The sequence below is a fragment of the Colletotrichum karsti genome (genome assembly GCF_011947395.1).
Source record: "Colletotrichum karsti strain CkLH20 chromosome Unknown Scaffold11, whole genome shotgun sequence".
Lineage (NCBI taxonomy): Eukaryota > Fungi > Ascomycota > Sordariomycetes > Glomerellales > Glomerellaceae > Colletotrichum > Colletotrichum karsti.
Window position 1 is genome coordinate 757,133 of NW_024065911.1, and position 19,437 is coordinate 776,569.

A 19,437-nucleotide genomic window follows, 5' to 3' on the forward strand; every position below is an offset into this window, starting at 1 on the left:
CGGGGGCTGGACAAGAAGTCGGAAGACGGACTAAAAGTCGTGCATGTAATCTAGGATTTGGGCGACCCATGGCAGCATCTCGTCGCCTCGTTCACCGGTCAAAACTTCGGCGTGTCTGACAGGGTGATGTACGTCGTTCGTCCCTTCTATGCCTTTCCCCAGGGTCGCGCTTGTTAGGTTCAGGCGGCTGCAGGATAATTATGGACTGGAGCTTATTCGACTTGAGTATTGTACTTTACGGCCCAACTCCTTATCGTATCACATTGTCTGAATGATCACCAAGTCATCTCTCCCTTGTCAGTGACACCGCGGGTACGACTGTGTCAGAATTGGTGCCCATGGTTACTTGGCCATTACCAGACCTATGAGAGGAATGAATGCGTACATATCGCATCCTAGAGAGTAAGGGAAGCCTCCAGCTGCTGGGCTTGCATATGCGTCTCGACCAGAACGGTAATCAAGGTGGGAAACCTCTCTCCGGAGGGCTTGGACACGAGATTGGGCTGATGAACACAGTGGCGCATAAGCGGCAAAAAGCAAAACATCCCTGCCTGTTCAGCAGCTCATTCATCTCATTCCTCTCGCCGGCGTCAGCAGTGAGAATGGGCCAGTTCAATGTTTGTGATTGATGCAGGCGGGATCTCTGACGGCAATCGTCACTCGAATTCTTCTTGAGGTAGCATGCTTATTCTCAGGCGATGCAGCCCGGAAGATTGTTTTTCTCTCATGCAGACCCGTTTGGTAAAGCTATTTCTGGAGTAGGTTCCTTCTTTTCCCACCGACTCCGATGCAGCCTCCGGGTAGCGGCGGCGGAGGAGTCTCCGCGAACCCACCTGCATACATACTGCAATCTACTTAACGCGTCTCAGACGTTGCACAGGAGGCAGTGAATGATTTTCTCAATACCTCGATCGGCCAATTCGCGTTGGTTCTATGCCAATGATTTCCATTAGCTCTAGCCGCTGGAGTCTCCAAGAGGAGACCCGACCGCTACTTGGTTTCTTCCAGCAAACCGGAGTGTTTCCCGAGCAGGCACCGATATATGGCCAAGGCAGCCATCCAAATCAGAAAACGAAGACATGCGATAACTCGAACACCGCGGTATTTCTGCTCGATCCCCTAAGATCGCTGAGGCTCGCGCGGGTTTATTGGTAAAACATGTCCTCTTGTATCTGCGGGACTAACTTCAGCGCGTGTTTCTTCCATTGAATGAGTGAGGAGCATTGTAGGCGTGATGGGAAGAAGGCACCGTCATTGGTGTGGGGGATTACGTTGACTCTGGAATCATGGAGGTCAGCAAGATAGCCTCAATTTTAGGCTCATTTTCGATATTAGCTTTATCCACATCTTCGTTGCCTGATGATCATCGACAAATACAGAACTCCTGAGGTCAGACTCATGAACGTTGCCTGATCTGACAGGCGAGAACAACGCACGTCAACGTAGACCAATGCAGTGTGGCTTCAGCTTCAGTTTAGGCATCAACTACTCGATGTTAGTATGTCCCGCGTGATGCGATCAAGTGTGATGATGGAGTGTTTAATTAGTCTTCAGAGGTACAAAACCGGAGCGTTATCGTTGAAAGTTTCAAAAGAAAAAGTCAATCAAACAAGGCAACCAAGGCATCTTCAAGTTCACATCGTCTTCAAGTACTCTCCTGAGAACTTAATTACAATGGTGGTCACAGAGGTTGGGTGTCTGGGCATCAAGCCAGGCCTGGAAGTCATGAATGATTCCAAGCCAGAGGGGGCTGTTTTAGCAAAGGCATACACAACTGTCACCGCCACCGACGGCGGTCCCTACCGCTCGTTCTGGGGTCTCGAGATCGAAAACCCTCTCATGTTGTGGGCTTTTTTCGACTTCGACTCGGTCGAACATCACAGGAGATTTGCAGAACTGTAAGTTGAAATTCATGAAGTTCTTCACAGAGAAAAACAGCTGATGACAGTCTATTCAACACAGCCATGGCGCCGAAATCGTCAAGGGCCTACCTACTCTTTTAACCCACGGCGAGTTCACAAAGCATATCGCTTTCACCTCGTCTGCCCCAGTAGCTCTACGATCACCCATCACTCAGATAATCCTTATCCACGTCCGTGGAAATGTGGATTGTTCCGTCAAGGAAGGGCTTTCTGCAACATTGGAAGCAACGCTCAGCACGACGTTTGTTGCACATGCAGGTGTTACGGCCACTAGTTATGGTTGGAGCGTAGAGAACGATGTGCCTATTCGTGGAGAAAAAGGCCAGGCTGGGTTTGTTCTTGCGGCAGCCATTGGGTGGTCTGGGCCTGAACTGCAAAGAAGTTTCCAGGAAACTGGGATTTGGAAATTGGCCGAGGACAAAATTAGTGACCTTGAGGGCGTGCTCAAGATTACTTCTATTACCCTAAGCTGCCAATGCTCGGAGAGAGTTTCGAAGTAGCTGGGTCGTAAGATTTAAGATGGGTCAACAGTAGCTTTTTAGTTTGTACCACAGTCTAGGTTTTCTAGAATTCCACTGCCTTGTTTCGGTTTTCGTTTATTTGGCATGACCGAGAGTAATCGTGCGACTATTCTTATTCCGGATATTAATCTCTATACATACAACCAGGTGCAGCAGCTTGAAGGAGTAAAAGTCCCAGAGCAAAAAGAAGGATCGTCCACGCCCGTTGTCGATGAGGCGGGAGGCGGTCTGTCTTGGATGCCGAATGGAGCTTCTTTTCCCTCGACATATCTCCATTGCGTTTCCGCTGTTCGTTGGGGGTTCTCAATACTGGTGAAATGGCTGCCGTTGCTGCCGCTGCCGCCTTGCACATTGTTGATACCGTGACTTTGGGACTTGCATGACGCTCTGCGGGTGCCACATCCAAGGGATCCGTATGCAATTTCTTCAAGAGATTGTGGGAAGACGACGGATACTGAGTTGAGCCGACGTCATTGTGGTGGATTTGTGCCAAGGTGAGATTGGTTCTGGTTCGGCGTTTTCTAGTCGGCTGGGAATCCGGCCATCGAAAAAGGACAACTGGCTCGGCTTCGAATGGCAGCTGAATACCGGAAAGCTCGTCTTCTTCTTCGCGTGTCATCATGGGCTCTGCGCGTTCAACGAGTGACGAGTCTGTCAAGCGTACGTGTCCTTTTTTTTGGTGAACTGATTGCTGGAATGAGTCTGCAAATGGTTTGTAGATCTTCTTGATTTTGTAGAATATTGAAACACTAATGGATCGGAAGTCCAAATACCACATGGGTCATGAGTATTATAAACATCAAGACATCAGCGCCCACACACAACACTGCAGGCATACGCTGCTGTGCATTAATGACACAGCTTAACCCAGGGCTGCTGGTTATTCTTTCTAAAGAGGCCATTTTCAGTAAAGTTGTAGCAAGTTTCATTTCTTAGACACGCATGGAAGAAATCCATATGCCTGTCTGCAACTTTTGTGAGATTTCCTTGATGGAATTCTTTGCTGGCACAGGTGTGAGGTGTGATGACGTTACATAACTATCATCTTATCCAATCATAAGATTGGGCCAGAACCCAATTATGATGAAGATTTATAATTTGATCTGTCATGTCTTGGCTTTGACGCCAGATCCTTTGTTCTGCAGCCTGTGTGCTGTTGGCAGTTGAAACCAACTGATGTCTGCCCATTCTCTGTGCTTGCTGGGGTGGTGCCTAGGTTCTCTTCCCAAAGCTGTCTGTCCTCAATTCGTTGACATTTGCGCACTGACCAAAACTTGTGGTTGCTTTCGGCGCCTCGCACGTTTTTCCTCCAATACGGTTTCCTTTTGCCTTCGTACTATGAGCTCTGCGAAAGATCTCAGTACAGGGAAGAGGTAACTTCGCCAGCAAACCAGGGCTTTCGCTTGGCGCCCAAGGGCTGGTGCAACTGCAGCTTCCGCCATGGCGGCCAGTTTTGAAATGATCCGACGGTATGTAGGTCCATAATCCTTCCGGGATAGAAGAAGTTGGGGGCCCGGCAATATTCATATGGGATATTTGTTGCAGAGCTAACGCAATCCGAGCGTACGTTGGAAGTGCCTGAGGCTCAGAAGAATAGAGGTCTTGATTAGCTACTGTAACTACCAGTATATTAGAGCCAGTTCCGCACTCCAGATTCGACCATGGCTGGAAACACAGCTGTTTTTTGTTTCCGTAGATTTCCGCCGTAGACTCGTACAGCAGGATACATGTACTCAATGAGAAGAACTTCAGTCACAGACTCATCCAGGAGTATCCCATTCGTAGAGAGCAATCACTCAGTCTTTGGCAGGCATGTAAAAAGGTGGCCAGCTGTATTTGACGTTATTAGACTCCTTGCTTCCTGGTTTCATTGTTTACTCTCCCTGATGGATCAAATGTGTTTCCATGCAGAGTATCTGTACGACGGTGTTCTGTTTCGCAAAGGTTCGTCATACAATCATAATCCAATCTGGCCTCATATACAGCACCAAGGGAAGAATGGGAGTGGGCCGGATTTCTAATTCATAAGACTTGGTGACCCCCGCGACGTTTTTTCGCTTCTCTATCCATTTACGGTGACTTTGATGATCTTCTTGATCTATCCGCGGTCAAAATCATGCTTCTCGGGGTGTTTTGGAGTGTTGCAGGCCTGTTCTGTCTGGCGGCAGCAATCCCACGTCTTGAGGGCTATGAGAGTCTTTCGGATGCCGAGGTGGCAGAACTGTCTCAAGATGTAGCCCAGGCCGTCCACGACAACATCAAACTGCCTCTTCTTTCAATTAGCGCCATGACCTCGACAACCGGCTCTCCTCGCAATGAGGCAACTCTTGCTGTGCGCCAAAAGCTTTCACTCAGGGATCCTCAGCCCCCCGGAAATTTCCCGGGGTCCGCCTTGCCATTCTCAGAACAGGAACGCAAATGCCACAATGAAGACGACTTTCGAGGTCATGCGGAGATCCGGAGTGGAAAGCAGCATGATGGTGCTGTGGCCTTCTGTAAATCTTCAAAAGGCATGGCGACATTGACCAAGGCTGTGAACGGAAATCCACCGTACCCGGCGGTTCGCTATCGCCATGTCGACAGGTGGAAGATTAATCACGACTTCAAAGTGGAATGGGAGCCTGGCTGTGAGACGAGCGAGAGGATTCAAGAGATCCAGCAGCCAACTGGCCCTGGAGGCCCAGTCTGCTATCATCTGATGAGGGCAAACTACTTGAACTGTAAGTTGATGAGATATTTCCCACCATGAGACAATAATCAAACTCACCATCGTCTTCCAGGCATCAACGGTGGCGTCGGAGGCAGTGTGCAGGTTGGGTGCTTGATCTACACGTACAACGGTGGGAAGGCCGGTCAATATTATTGAGCCTTCGGGGACGAACTCTACACGGTTTTGCTGATAGCAGACGAGTTCACAGTTATGTTGAGATGATTCGATAAAACTTTCTGCATTAATCGATCACATTGTCTACACGCATGCAAGACACTTTAACAACGTCAAACTGGACGTCTTAGCAAAATTGGTCTGTTCACTTGTGTGAAGCCGCCAAGCTGTTCCTTGATTTCACTCATACCATAACTAGGAACTTTGAATTGGTCATAGATTCATTATGCTTGATCCCTTGATCGTGAGAATGACGGTTCTTTTCCCAATCGGAGCTGAAGAGATATTTACAGAATCGCCAACCGCTTTCCCTCCTTTCGTTCGACATGTTCGGCCAACGGAAAGGAGGTCTCGGACAGCTGCAGACACAAACTCCAGCCAAACTGTCCTTGATAGGCTAAAGTCCCCACCATCTCTGAGACAAAGTTTTGAATATTTCGTTTGGCAGGAACGCTCGACTGCGCAACATCCCAAACCAGATTCCGTCCGGTGCCCGCAAACCTGCCGTCACCTGCCAACCGCGATGCTCATCACCTCACCGTCAACCTCAACCTCGCAACAGGGCGCTTGGTCTAGGGGTATGACATCCCTTTCGCAAAGGGAAGGTCTTGGGTTCGATCCCCAAAGTGTCCATCCTTTTTGGAGGAACCTAGCATTTTCAACATGATCAAGTATTCTTCACATACGACTTTTTGAGTACCGCGCAGCCTGCGTCGGTCTACCTATTTGACGTCAGTCTGTGATTGCTTATCCAATATATAAATCCCAAATTACTACAGCAGCGCAGTTACACAGCCGACCTCGTACATTAGACCGGTCCTTCCCATCTGATGTGGTTGCGCAAACCTCCGAACATTAGCCGGTGTCAGGAGTTCTCACCACCCCCACACTCTTGTTTGGACGTCGCGAAACACGACACCTTCATCTCTGGCACTCTCACCGGCCGATTTCCAGACCGACTTTTACGAGCCGCTGGGCCTTTGACTGCAGTTTTCATTTAGAAATTTCATCATCCCGCCTCTTCCGCTTTGGCACTTCGCAAAACGCCTCAACGTGATGTGGGTGGCTTGCCCGGCAAGCCAAACAGTTAGCCTAGCCAGACAAAGCAAGCGTTGGCGCTTGAAACATCCTTCATTCAGCCAAAGCCGACTGCGAATTTCCCTTCTCTCGACCGTCCGGCGCTCACATCAGCTTACCTAAGTTGGCTCAACTGCGAAGAGGCTTGCAAGCACCACGCGCCTCAAACGTCCGGCTTACGCCATCATAAACGGTCTCCGACACCGCCAACGCGAAACTTCTAGTGCTGCGTTCCAACTTTAGGCACTCTGATTCCAGTCGCCTGACCTCAACTCAAGATTGGGTTATTAGGAGCACCCAGGCTTTCCGTCCGATCCTTGTACCTTGCGTCTTACATTATCTACTCCTCTTACTGGTTTTTCGCCGATCCTTCAACACTTGATAGGTTCTATTGGAAACCAACCTCGGTCAACACAACGACTCGAGTAAGCCGACTCGATTACTGGCTGGCGTTCAGGATGGAATCGTCTTCACCTATCCCCGGTCTACCCTTCGAGATCGTCCTTGCCATCATTGACGCCGTTCACGACGTCCCAAGCCTGGGATTCTTGTCTCGCACGTGTCGAGATATTTACAACTCAGCAACACCACTACTCTATCGTCGAGGCTTCGCCAGGGATGATGTTGAAGTCCAAAGCAGCATCAACATCCATACAAATTACGACATTGAGGAGCGCGTACGCGACTACACTGTTGAACCATACGCGAAGCCAATAGTCCTATGGGCTGCTGAAGCTGACCCGGTGTACGGTCTTCCTGTGCTCGAGAAGGTGCTCGCTCAACGTCCGCTACACCTTTGGGCGACTTTTCATCTCCCTGGCAACACATGTCAATCACACTGGCCCTGGACATGCGAGCCCGGAGAGCCACTATCCTCCGGTCGTATCACCGCTCTCCATGTAGCGGCCGCGTCAGGCAACTTCCCAGTGGTGTATTGGCTTCTCGAAGATCATCTCTCACGGAGCAACCTCGGACTCGAGGTCACAGCTACGTACGCATGCGTATGCCCATCCCGCCACCTTCAAATTCTACGCCAAAAACACGGTCTTATCGATGCGGAAGACTGTCCGGATGCTACACCGCTGCACTTGGCCCTCGCCCACGGTCATCTGGACGTCGCAAAGCTTTTGATTTTATGCGGTGCTAACTGGTCTCAATTCACCGAAGGCTGTCATGGAGTGACCGGGTTAATGATGATCGCTGCAAATGGTCATTTATCGCTATTACAGTGGCTGTTAACAAGTGGTATGATTACGAGAAAAGACGTTCTATATGAAGATAACATGGGCTTCAAGGCCAAGGACTACCTGGCTGCCTGTGATAAAGATAAAGCAAGGAGAACCATGGCCTGCTTGTTGACGGACAGTAAGCTGGACCAGCCGTGCGAATGTGGTGCTATGTCAAATGCTACGTGTGGCATGGAGGGTACTCATTCATGCGGATCAGATGAGTTGTCGATAGACCAGGAGGCCGGTACCGTTGGTGGCGTTCAGGAGTGAGTTTCTTATATAGTCTGCAAATCTGCGACTGTAATGGTCTTGGATCTTGCTTTGAACGTCAATGGGGAACATGACTTCGTGTCAAAATGGGACTTAAGGGAAGGGGTCAAACCCCTGGAAAGCGTTGTATATATCATTTCTCTTGTTTATTGGCTGGGGACTTTCTGGTTTCTCTTCATCCAATTTCGCCATAGGCATTTCCGACATATAATTCAGGGACGAAGCAACGTATCTGCTACTTTGAATAAGCCTCTTCCAACTTGTAGTCTTGTCGAGCCAGTGGACCCCGAGCTGACTATGGGGCCGGTGTCGGTGCCGCTCCATTAGCCGTTGCCGGACGTTGACCGGAGGTATGATTGGCTCACCGTGAAGTCCCGTCCCGCAGCCCGCGGAGATGATAAGATAAAGCAAATACCTCGCGCTTATCACTTTACCAACGTCAAGCTCGGTAAAGCATGTCACTTGCCACGGAAGACTCAATCCAGCAATCAATGTCTTCAAGCGTAACAACGGTGGATGCTCGAGGGGGCGGGCAGCTGGCCAGCCTTCGATATCAAGGGGAACGAGACGGTAGCCCAATTACGCGACAACGCAGAGGTTGCTTGACTTGCCGCAAGAGGTCGGTTCATCCTCCTGGTTTACCTCCTATTTACAGTGAAGAAAGCTGAAACGACCAAGGAAGAAGAAGTGCTACCAACAGCGCCCCGTTTGCAGTCATTGCTATCGTCTCAACCTTGTATGTCGCTGGGAAGACCCAAGGGATGCGAGTGATGAGATAAGGACGTCTCAATCGACAGAGTCTCGCAGGATGACTTCATCACTTGCTTCAACAAGCAACATGAACGATGTGAATCTGGCTTATCTAGGCATCTCGAACTCTCTCATGTCTGGTCCCGCTTCTTTGACGGACACCCAAGATGGAAACACAAATCTTGTTAGCAGCTGACGCATGATGCTCCGATATTACTCGGCAACGCTGGTCTTCATGTTAACCAACAATTTGCAGAATAATTGTTTTCTATCAGGTAAGTCTTCATTCAGTTTAAAAACGGTTTCCATTGTTGTAACGTTGATGAGTTGAGCAGTTTTGCTGCCGATGGCATTCGAATGTTCTCCTTTGATGTACGCTTTGGCGGCATGTTCCTCAGCGCACCTAGCGCTCCAGCATTCCAACTTTCGAGTGGCAGCTCTACAACATGGTGGCATTGCGTTGGCTGAGCTACGTGCGTCCATGTCGAAGGGATCCCTGAATCAAGAAATGTCTTTGGCCGTGTCTCTGGTTCTATGCTCGATGGAATCCATTTCTTCTGGCACGGACAACTGGACGCATCACCTCTCCGGTGCTGCTTCTGCGCTCCAACAGGTTCCTGATGATACTTATTCCTGGACAATTCCATATCATCAAGCTTCGGTGGATCCCAAGGCCGCACTGCTCCGCACCTACGAGGGTCGTTGGCTCCTTCGAAACTTCGCGTATCACGACATCATTATGAGTGTCTCGCTCAATCGCAGGCCACTGCTCACTGGGGATTATTGGCTGTCAAATGATGTCGACGTCGCAGACCCATACTTTGGGCTCGCGGCACGAGTGGTGTATCTAATCGGCGAGATCAGCCACCTCAATGCCGACTTTGTGGCTGCAACCTGCGTTTCCGCATTCGATCAAGAGGTCTCTTGCGATATACGAAGTGACAGCATCGTCATATCTGAGCTGTGCAGTAGAGCAGAAAGGCTCGAAACAGAGCTCCAAGACTGGCGTTGCCCCTCGAGTTCTGGAGATGAGTCTTTAGTACTTCTGGCCGAGGCATATCGACATGCGGCTCTGATTCACTTGCACCGGGTTTCTCGCCGTCATACATCTTCCAACGCCGACTCACTCAAATCGAAGGTGCAGAATTCTGTGGCTATGATTTGTACCATATCAAAAACCATGGCGAGGGGTTGCTATGCAGAGACCTCGATGATCTTCCCCCTCTTCATGGCTGGTGGCGAGGCAGATACCCCTGAAGAGGTGCGGACTATTAGAGAACGCCTTTGTTCGTTGAACAGCAGCAGAAAGTTCCGCAATGTGGATGCTGCTATCGCGGTCCTTGACGAGGTCTGGAAAGCAAAGGTTTCCAATACAAATGCTGCCAGACTTGACTGGCTGACCGTTGCGAGAACACGCGGCTGGAAGCTGGCGCCTTTTTGAGATAAACTCGATGTGCGGACTTGTGAGCTAGCAGCCTGCACTGAATTTGAGATTGGTCCTGGGTACACATGTACACCGGCTCAATGTTGGCGAAGTCTGTGACGCAAACGACTTAGAAACCAAAAATGAGATACGAATCTTGATCATGCTAAAATAGATAATCAGGATACCTTACAGCCGTGATACTCCAGCTGTGCTTGATAATGCTTCCAAGACCTCCGCTGCTGCGCGCTCACCACTCCGGACCGCGCCCTCCATGTAACCCTTCCACTCCCCCGCAGTCTCTGTTCCGGCAAAGTGCAAACTGCCACAAGGTTGTCGGAGGCTGTCACCACCAAGAGTGTCAAGAACACCAGGCGCCAGTGCCGCGCAAGGGCAACCCCAGCCAGACCACTCATCTTTCACCCACTCATAGGTTGCCAACCGGACGAACTGGCTGTAAACTCCCTCGAATCCGAACAGTTGTGCCAGCTGATCGAGCAGCTTATTCTCCCTATCGGTCTTACCCAACGCCGACCAGGCCTTACCAGCCTCTCCCGCCATGAAGCAAGTGAGTACGTACTTGCCGTCCACCGGTATGCTGGTATCGCGGATGACACTTGCAGGGCCTACGAAGGACTGCGCAAGGCCGCAGAAACCACGTTCAACCCAGAACGGCGTGGTAAACTCCATCATTGCCTTGGTGTAGTATCCGTATGTAAGAGATTGAATCCAGGCCTGCTTGGGTAGAGGCAATGGGGGCTCGAAAGCAATCGTCTTCAGCACAGGGCCCGGAACAGTAGTGATGACCTTGCGTGCCGCCAGAACGCCTGCGTCGGTTTGCACCTTCACCCCCTGGTTACCATCAGATACCACGGCCCTGACAGGTTGGTTGAGGCGGATGGTTCCTTCGGGCAGCGAGGAAGCCAGCCCCTTGGAGAAGAACTGGGTGCCCTGGCGGACACGAAGGTGCTGGCCGCCGCCCTTGCGATCGGAACGCATTTGGAGCAGACCACCGCCGGACTTGCAGTAGTTGAGGAAGTAAAGGGCCGAGATGTCCGTCGCTTCTTGGCCGAGCATAGCGCGGGTCCATACGTTGGCCGTAGCTAGGGCTATGTCGTCGGCACCACGGGATCGCAAGTATGCGTCGAATGTGAGACTATCGAGGCCTGTGTTCTTTGGCTTCCATGCATCAACGACTTGGCAATCGGCTTCGACCATGTCACGGATGGCACCCAGCCTATGGCGGGTAGCTTCATCGAACTGGACCATGGAGTAAGTATTCTGTATCACTTAGATGGTGTCAATGGATCACTTACGAGAGGAAGTTCTCCGTACGGAAACGGGGAACACTTTCCGTCGAATCCCTGCATGACAACGTTGCCATCGGTGTTCTGCTCGATCAACTCGGCATCAAACTCCTTGGCCAAAACATACATCCTGTGTTGGTTGGTGTCATTGATCCATGCCGCGCCGAGGTCGACAACGCCAGGCTGGCCCTGCTGTAGCGGCTCACTCCAAGTCTTACCGCCGACCCGATCGCGCGCCTCGAGCAGGATACAAGAAAGGCCGCCTTTGATGACTTCGCGAGCAGCAGCCAGACCAGCAAGACCGGCACCGATGATGACAACGTCGACTGATTCGGTAGTGTCTGGGAGTACTTGACGAGGCACCGGTGTTATGGCTTCCGGGACCGCGATCACAGCATCGATCTCGAATTTCCAGGAGGGCATCGCCAGCATGGGCACCGGCACGAGAGTCATGGCTGGTCGATGACCACCGAGGAAACGTTGAATATGGCGTACATGCTTCCGGCTTGTGCTGCCGTAGTCGACGATGTTTAGTGTAAGCTTGGCGATGTCCTTGACGGATGCACCTGCAACCAGGATGATCTTGCGCAGGTTGAAGAGTGCTAGGTGGATCTGAGACTCGTAGTCGTCGGGTACGTGGCCGTCTACGGTAGACCCAGGTTGGCCGGCGACATGAATGAGCTTGCTGGCCGAAGCTATCGTTGCTGGTGCAAAGTAGGCTTTGGAGGTGTTGTTGAGATCCAACGTCCGAATGGTTGGGGCCATGGTGAGCTGGGAGGCGGGGAACTTGGATGCGGCCGGATGTTGCGACGAATGGATGGACGGCTTGGGAGGGTAAGATGTCGAGCTTCTCGAGTGCAGCAAGACTTTGATTCCTTTTGGTAAACTTGGATGTGATATCGCCAGCTCTTTAGTAGTTCTTCGATCAGTTATCTGAGCAATGAGCTATGCCTGTATCAGCTCTCACTTACGACATCCGCTCGGCGTGGAAAGACCCCGGATTGTCGGACAACCTTATCGCTTTACCCCACTTCCATTCGGCCAAGTGATTGCATCTGATAGGCGATCTACACCGATAGACCCCGCGTCGTTGGAAGGACACGCGCTCTCACTTGCTGGTCTCCAATTGGAATGTCTCCGTCATGTTCGGTGAAGCGGGGCGGCGCATCTGCACGGCGCTCCGGGCGGGGTGGGGCTGCCAGCATAGACTTGATTGGTATCTCCGATTTTGATCCCGATGATCGTATCAGTGGTCCCGGTGATGTGGCCGAGCCGACTTCGGAAGATCAGTGCCCGTGTAGTTTCTTTGTCAGAAGCCCGTCGACAGTATGATTCACCTGTTTGTATCCCTGCCCAAAGAGGTCTTGATCCACATAATCTTGCTGAACGAAACTCCTATCAAATTGGGAATAATCCTTCTCAATTGAGCTACGGCTTGATAACAACATCCGGCTTCTCCTCAAAAGCTTTGTCTGCCAGAGACAGGTCATATTCCAAGGGCATGTCTATACTACCGAACAGTAAGTTTGTTTTCCGTTGAGGTTACCGGAACTTGGACCTGAGCAGAAGGTGATGTTGATGTGGTGGCCTAAGTTCACGACCAAATTCCGTTCGTCGAAAGTCATGCTCTAGATTGGAGCAATTACTCCGGCAATAATTTCAAGGAGAGAATGCCTCCAATTACTCATCAGTCGGATCCGAGCCTCTCGGACAGGACCACGGACGGACGGCATTGCTGGAAATCCGGGCTCACGTGACGGTGTTGACCGAGGTCCCGCAATTCCCGGTCGGTCTCGCTCCGGCCAATCCGGGCCATTTCTGTCTGACGCTTCACCAGCCCGTTCTGGATTAGCGTCAGGGGTTCCTCCGTGACAGGTCAGGATGCATCCAACTCAATCAGACGAAACAACCAGCATGACCCCATCGCGTCGCGAACGAAAGGACGCGGAATATTCTCAGTTAAGAGATCCAACCCTACCAATATGTCAGGGCAGATCCGACCCGAAAAGGGGCCCTAGGAAAACAATCAAGGCCAAGGCAGTCTTCGTAGCCGCCGAGCACCGTCTGAATTGTTGGCGAATGCAAAGATGGGCCAACACGAAAGGGCAGCAGCAGGACGTGCCAGCAGCGAGCAACAAGCCATCTGCAAAGACAGCTGGCATGGCTGAGCAGTGCAGCTCGATGCAGTTGTTGTTGATGCCAACTTGGGTTGGCCGCATTGCCGTGGCCTTCACGGACAGCCAGCAATTCCCGCTGGCGCGCGAACAAGATGGTGCGTCCTTACGGGGTTCTAGAGCCCCAAGTCTCCGTCTTCGTGATTCAAGACAACATATCCCCGTCCATCTTTGTCGCCAGCCCGGCCAAAAAGGGACAAGATCCGACCAGATCGAGGCAGGTCGCTTGCGAAGCTGCGAAGGATCCAGAGGTTGGTCCGTCGAATGTCATCTATTGGCTACATCGGCGGCTAAAACGAGAGGGCCTGCGCCGTCTCGACCCAATGGATGGCCATCCCAATTTCCCGCTCACTGCAAAAGATGAGAAAATAACCTTATGCAGGCTTCAGGGATCCATGCAGCAGCCCAGCGCGTCCGACCAACAAGACCGCCCTACCTGGCGTTATCTTGACATTTAACCACCGCTCGCGACGTGCCGAGCAGGATGGCATAAAGGGGGCACCAGCTCGTTCGGCGATGCATTAATATTCGCAAAAGTCCCCGCTGCGGCTGTTGCTGGTTTCTGCGGATCGAATCACACCTTTAACTAGCCGTGAAACCCCCTCCATCCAAGGCTCGATCATCGGACGAGAACTCGCCCCGAATCACTCAATCGTCAAAATCTGTGTCTCACCGTGGAAGATCGAACAAAATGTCTCCGATTCTCAACCCCACAGCGCCGGCCTTCAGCCCGCCTGTGTCGATCCCCCGTCTCGCTTCTCCTTTCATCTCCACCTCCGCACCTACCGGGGCCGCCTCCGAATTCAACCCGGGCTTCTTTGATTCAGTCGATCTAGCCCTCGGCGCTGATCTCCCCGGCTCTGAATCTTCAATCTCCGAGACCAGCGAAGTTGCCATTTCACTGCTAGGCGAATCGCTTCTGAAAGCCGTCTTCCACTCCCCGAGCTCGCCGTACTCGCCCATCGACGAAGACGACGACGAGTATGACGACCAGTTCCTCGCATCTCCACCCGCAACAGCGTCGACTCCCGGCTCGGTTCGCGACATTTGGAGCCCAACTGCAGTCTCTTGCGGCACTTCAGAACCATTAGACTCGCCATTCTCGTCGGTGCTGTCTCTCTCTGACGAAGACATGTATGGTGCCTCAAAAGTCACGGCGCCATCCCGGAATGAGACCTGGAGAGTCAACGAAAACTGGGCACATGATGACGACGTTTACCTGGACCAAGATATCAGTCCTCGCCCTATCAGTATTGCACCTGTTGCAGCCGAGCCACCACTCAAGATCGGGTTTGACGCCAACCTGTACAACAGTGCCTTGGCCATGCAACAACAGCTCTCATGGCAACATCAGGTTGCCACACACTCCTCAAGTAACTTCACAACTTTCAACCCTCAGATGCAGGCTCAGCCCATCATCGCTCCGTCTCTGCAGTTCATCCACGTCCCTTCAGTACCGCCTCCAAAAGTTGGCATGGCTCCCCTGTGGCCTCTTATTTCAGCGCTTCACCGGAATCTCTCGAAGAGTCGGCCTGATTTGTATGGTAATTTGCAGCCATCCGCGTATTTCGGACCTGCTTCATGAAGCATATGCTAGAAAAAGACGGATGAGCCATCTCGGTCACAAGCAACGCATTCATCAACGTTTCCGCCGGAGCCTGCCGATGATCTGCATCTTCTGCCACTGAAGGGGAGCCGGCACCGATGAAGGCCGCTAAGGGATGGCGGGGCCCCAATGGTCTGCTCCGAGCAATTTGCGATCTTCGTCACGGAACGCTCATAGTTCTCGCCTGCTTCTCCTCCCGGGCTTGGCGCGGACCTTCGGGATCAGATTCGGTTGCTCTGCAACACTTGCCGCCTGTCCCCGCGACTGTGAGATTCAGTTTAGGTGCTGAAAGACTCAAACAACACGCAAGCTCCGTAGCAGAGCTTTGAGTGCTAGCGGCGTCACTCCAAGCATGCACAGGGGCCCTGCGGCCGCAGGTAGTCATCAAAGACCCGACGGATTGTGGTTTGACGATATCCTTTCTGCTACCAAAATTTCTACGGAAAAACGTTGCAAACACGAAGGCATTATTCCATAACCGTGGCATCAGAAGGCATTCATCTACTTGGGCGATGGAATCGAGTTGTGTGATTAGGATCCAACTGTTGAGGTTCTCGAGGAGCCTCATTGCTAGCGTATCCATTCTTTGTACCTTATTTAGAAAGCAACCCTTAGACACTTCTAATCGACTCTTCCAGACAATACCATTGTCATCTGAACCTGCTTTAAACGTCCCATGTGACTGTAGCTGGATGATTCTGGAAGGGTAAGGTTGTCATCTAAGGCCGCCTCCCAAGTTCAGAATGACCAAACCCGCCAGGACCTCTGCAACTTTGGCAAGCGGGACGGTCCGCGATGACGACCGACTGGTATCTCCTGTCAGAATCACGACCTCCGACAGTTCAGCTACCGCCCGCGCCATGCGAGGAGAAGATATTTCGAAGTTAAGCAACGCCTCTCTGTTCACCCTCAGTTCTTTCGATATCGTTTCCAGGAAGCATGCGGGTCTACGCAACGACGATGTCACACATTTCCCTCTCAGCGGCAACACTGACCTCCGTCGAAGTGCAGACCAGACCTTGAGCAAAGGTTCTATACGTGGCGGCACTGACTCATCTGGATGGGGAGACTGTGGGCTCAGTTCGTGGGGAGATAGCAACTTGAAATACATCCCTCCCGCCAGTTCAGATATCAAGGACCCTGCAATGGAGGCAGCAGAGTCCGAGCTCGTCCGGAAGCCTAGCCCAGATTCGACTCTCAACCCTTGCTCACCGGATTTCTCCCCTTCGACAGCCATGGCTAGCCTCTCTATTCAGACTCTCGAGGTCAGGATTGCTGACATGGACGCCGCAGTCACTGCATATGCTCAGTGCATCATCGCAAGTGCATCATCACAGCGGAGGCCAAAAAAAAAGAAAGGGATTGCCAGGATTGGTCGAAATGCGTATTGAGGCACTGAAGTCTGATATGGATGACTCTTGGTCGGCTATTACGAGTGCGAACCCTCTCAAAGACTTTCACGTAGATCGAGGAGCAGCTACAGGATTTTGTGCGAGAAAGACAGCGTATCGAAGCAAAGATACAGACCGACAAGGAAAAACTTGACTGCAAACGTGCTGCTGTGGAGAGAATGGAAGGCTTGATCTGAGAACATCGACAGACCCAACAAGTAGAATCGGCGTTTCTACGAGGGGCCGGCGAGAAAAGGCCAGAGAATCACGATGACATATGAGACGAAGGAGTCAATCGACACCAATTCTGGTTGCGATCCAGTTCCTACCAAGTCTTTGCTTGGATTACCGAGCACAATTTTGCGTTGCAGGTAATCGATAGTTTACGCAAGTAGCCTAATATTGCATTTTAAGCCCTCGATCACTGAGAGAGGTGACTCAGCACTCCCTCCACGTCTGACGCTTTTCGATTGAAGCAGCGTCGGACTAAAACGCTAAAAGATGACAGCATCAGATATCACGAAAGCCCGGGAGTTAGCTCAGGTGATCAGGTGAAGAAGACAAACGGCACAACGGAAAAACACAATTCAACAACAGACCGATTGTTTTCATGTTCGTGCAAGAGACCCTTAAATCAGCCAATTGTTTAATAATTCCAATGTTCAAAAATGTCTGTGTGTGTCGTATCACCCAAAGAAGAAACTTGTATGACGTCTGCTATGACTGCATGTATCATTTGCTCGCGCATTCGCGCCAGGCCAAAAGCCCGAGTTGTGAGGACCTCTTGGCAAAATCGGCGTCAACTGTCAGCGGACACCTGAGAAAATTCCAAACCGGTCGCGGAGGGGTTGAAATCAGGACTTTTATGGTGACCGAAGTCATTCGGTGGAATACCGGTCGTCGAACGGGGTCGAAAAGTCCGTGGTAGTGGGGGCGAAAATGCCGACCTCCGGCGACGAATCGTCGCTGGCCCGCCGTTTGCTCCACCGAAGGATGGGAGATGGATCGTAGGAATAACGTTTGAGAATATTATATATGGATGAACATGTTCGTCTCATGGAGTAAACGCTGAAGGCTTGTTCGACAGCATCTTGTTTACTTGATCTGTATCACAAACGTTCACGCAAAATGACTCTCACACTTCCAGTATTACTCTTCGCATCAACATTGGTGTATTTGGTCGTCTACATTTACAAGGTGCGCCCAAGTCAGTCCTTATTTTCTTCGGTCATGTCTTTCTGACTGGCATAGGTTGTCAACAATCCTCTGAATGTTGTGCCCGGGCCTTGGTATGCTCGATTCACTGGACTTCCCGGCACCATCGCCACGCTCCGAAGACGACAGGTACAATACTACCACGCACTCCACCAAAGATACGGTCCATACGTGCGAGTATCCCCAGGACAAGTCTTCGTAAGCGATGTCGACGCTTTCAAGACTATCCACAAAATAGGCAGCCACTTCCCGAAAGCCGACTACTATCACTACTTCGGCCCCACCGAAGCCGGCAAGCCACCGTACGGACTGTTCCAGATGACCAACGCCCATGATCATTCGCAGAGAAGGAAGCTTTTGGGGCGAGGGCTTACTGCTTCGTCACTCCGTTCCGACTGGGAGGAGATGGTGAGGGAGAAAGTCTCCACGGCAATCGACGGCATGGCGAAGGACGCACAAGCTACCGGTGGCGAGGTGGACATTCGCAAGTGGTGGATTCTCATGGCTTGCGACGTTGTTTCTCGCCTGATGTTTGGAGAGTCTTTTGATGCGTTGAAGACCGGCAAGGTAAGGTTGCTCGAGAGGAGAAGATGCTGGTGAATACCTCAGTCTAACGACATCTACAGGAAGACCCTTGGTTTGAGGAGGTGCCCTTCGCCAACACCGCGTCATTCTCTGCTCTTTCTTTCCCTTGGCTTTACGGAGTGGCTAAGCGTTTGCCAGTAGTCGGGACACTGAGGATGTTCAACTCACACCACGTCTTGCTCGACAAAGGCCGCGCTGCGGTTGAAAACAGCAAACAGGCCACCGGTTCTCAGGCAGCAAACTTGTTCGCCAAAGTTCTTGGCCAGGCAGAGAAGGACGAAGGGTCTCTTACAAGTGAAGACATCTGCGTCGAGGCTGCTTCGTTCATGATTGCTGGCACCGACACAACTTCCAACACTCTGACGTACGGCATATGGGCCGTTCTGCAGCGCTCCGGGCTGCAGCAGACCCTGGAGGAGGAGCTCGCCGACGTTGGTGAAGGATTTACCGACACTGTGCTGGAGAAACTCCCGGTTCTTCATGCGGTGGTTGAGGAGACTCTTCGGCTCTACGGAGCAGCTCCAACACCGCTACCTCGGATCGTCCCTGCTGGGGGCGTTCAGCTTGGAGGTTATCACATCCCTGCCGGCACCGACGTTGCGACGCAATCTTGGACTCTGCATCGAGACCCGAAGAACTTTCATGATCCAGAAGAGTCCGTCCTCTTATCTGATCCCTCCTCAAAGAGCTTCAATGGCTAACATATTACTAGATTTGACTACTCTCGATGGATGCCGGATAGACAGCTCTCCGAGGCTGCTAAAGCAGCTTTTACACCATTTGGCGCTGGTTCTCGCGTCTGCATTGGCAAGCATCTGGCATACATGGAACTTCGATATGGCATGGCTATGTTCTTCCGTAGATTCCGTGGTGCGCACTTGTCTCCAGCGACCACTCCCGAGAGCATGGAGATGGACAATCTTGTGTTGATCGAGCCCAAGGGGAAGGTCTGCAAAGTCATATTGCCAGGGTCGGTGTGAAATTTTGTAGGCTGGAACAGAGCGTTACTCGGCATCGAGTAGCATCTTCCGTGCTTTCGTGTACATAGACGGTTGACTAAATGTAGAAAGCTACTTCCTGACT

At 51.6% G+C, this 19,437-nt stretch overlaps 4 protein-coding genes across 4 annotated transcripts; 3 read left to right on the plus strand and 1 right to left on the minus strand.

Annotated features, from left to right (window-relative positions):
- Positions 1-1,674: 1,674 nt before the first annotated feature.
- Positions 1,675-5,309, plus strand: CkaCkLH20_04343 (uncharacterized protein; the record flags this gene model as incomplete). The annotated part of the gene is made up of 4 exons (XM_038887062.1): positions 1,675-1,898; positions 1,963-2,201; positions 4,591-5,163; positions 5,224-5,309. 4 exons carry the CDS (start codon positions 1,675-1,677, stop codon positions 5,307-5,309), a joined length of 1,122 nt encoding a protein of 373 aa, XP_038747766.1.
- A 4,956-nt stretch (positions 5,310-10,265) lies between these two features.
- CkaCkLH20_04344 (flavin containing amine oxidoreductase) lies at positions 10,266-12,148 on the minus strand (the record flags this gene model as incomplete). The annotated part of the gene is made up of 2 exons (XM_038887063.1): positions 10,266-11,336; positions 11,393-12,148. The coding sequence occupies 2 exons, from the start codon at positions 12,146-12,148 to the stop codon at positions 10,266-10,268; spliced, it is 1,827 nt and encodes a 608-aa protein (XP_038747767.1).
- A 2,100-nt stretch (positions 12,149-14,248) lies between these two features.
- Positions 14,249-15,142, plus strand: CkaCkLH20_04345 (uncharacterized protein; the record flags this gene model as incomplete). The annotated part of the gene is made up of 1 exon (XM_038887064.1): positions 14,249-15,142. The coding sequence occupies one exon, from the start codon at positions 14,249-14,251 to the stop codon at positions 15,140-15,142; it is 894 nt and encodes a 297-aa protein (XP_038747768.1).
- Positions 15,143-17,682: 2,540 nt separating this feature from the next.
- On the plus strand, positions 17,683-19,334 carry CkaCkLH20_04346 (uncharacterized protein; the record flags this gene model as incomplete). The annotated part of the gene is made up of 4 exons (XM_038887065.1): positions 17,683-17,751; positions 17,806-18,336; positions 18,396-19,009; positions 19,067-19,334. The coding sequence occupies 4 exons, from the start codon at positions 17,683-17,685 to the stop codon at positions 19,332-19,334; spliced, it is 1,482 nt and encodes a 493-aa protein (XP_038747769.1).
- Positions 19,335-19,437: the final 103 nt, after the last annotated feature.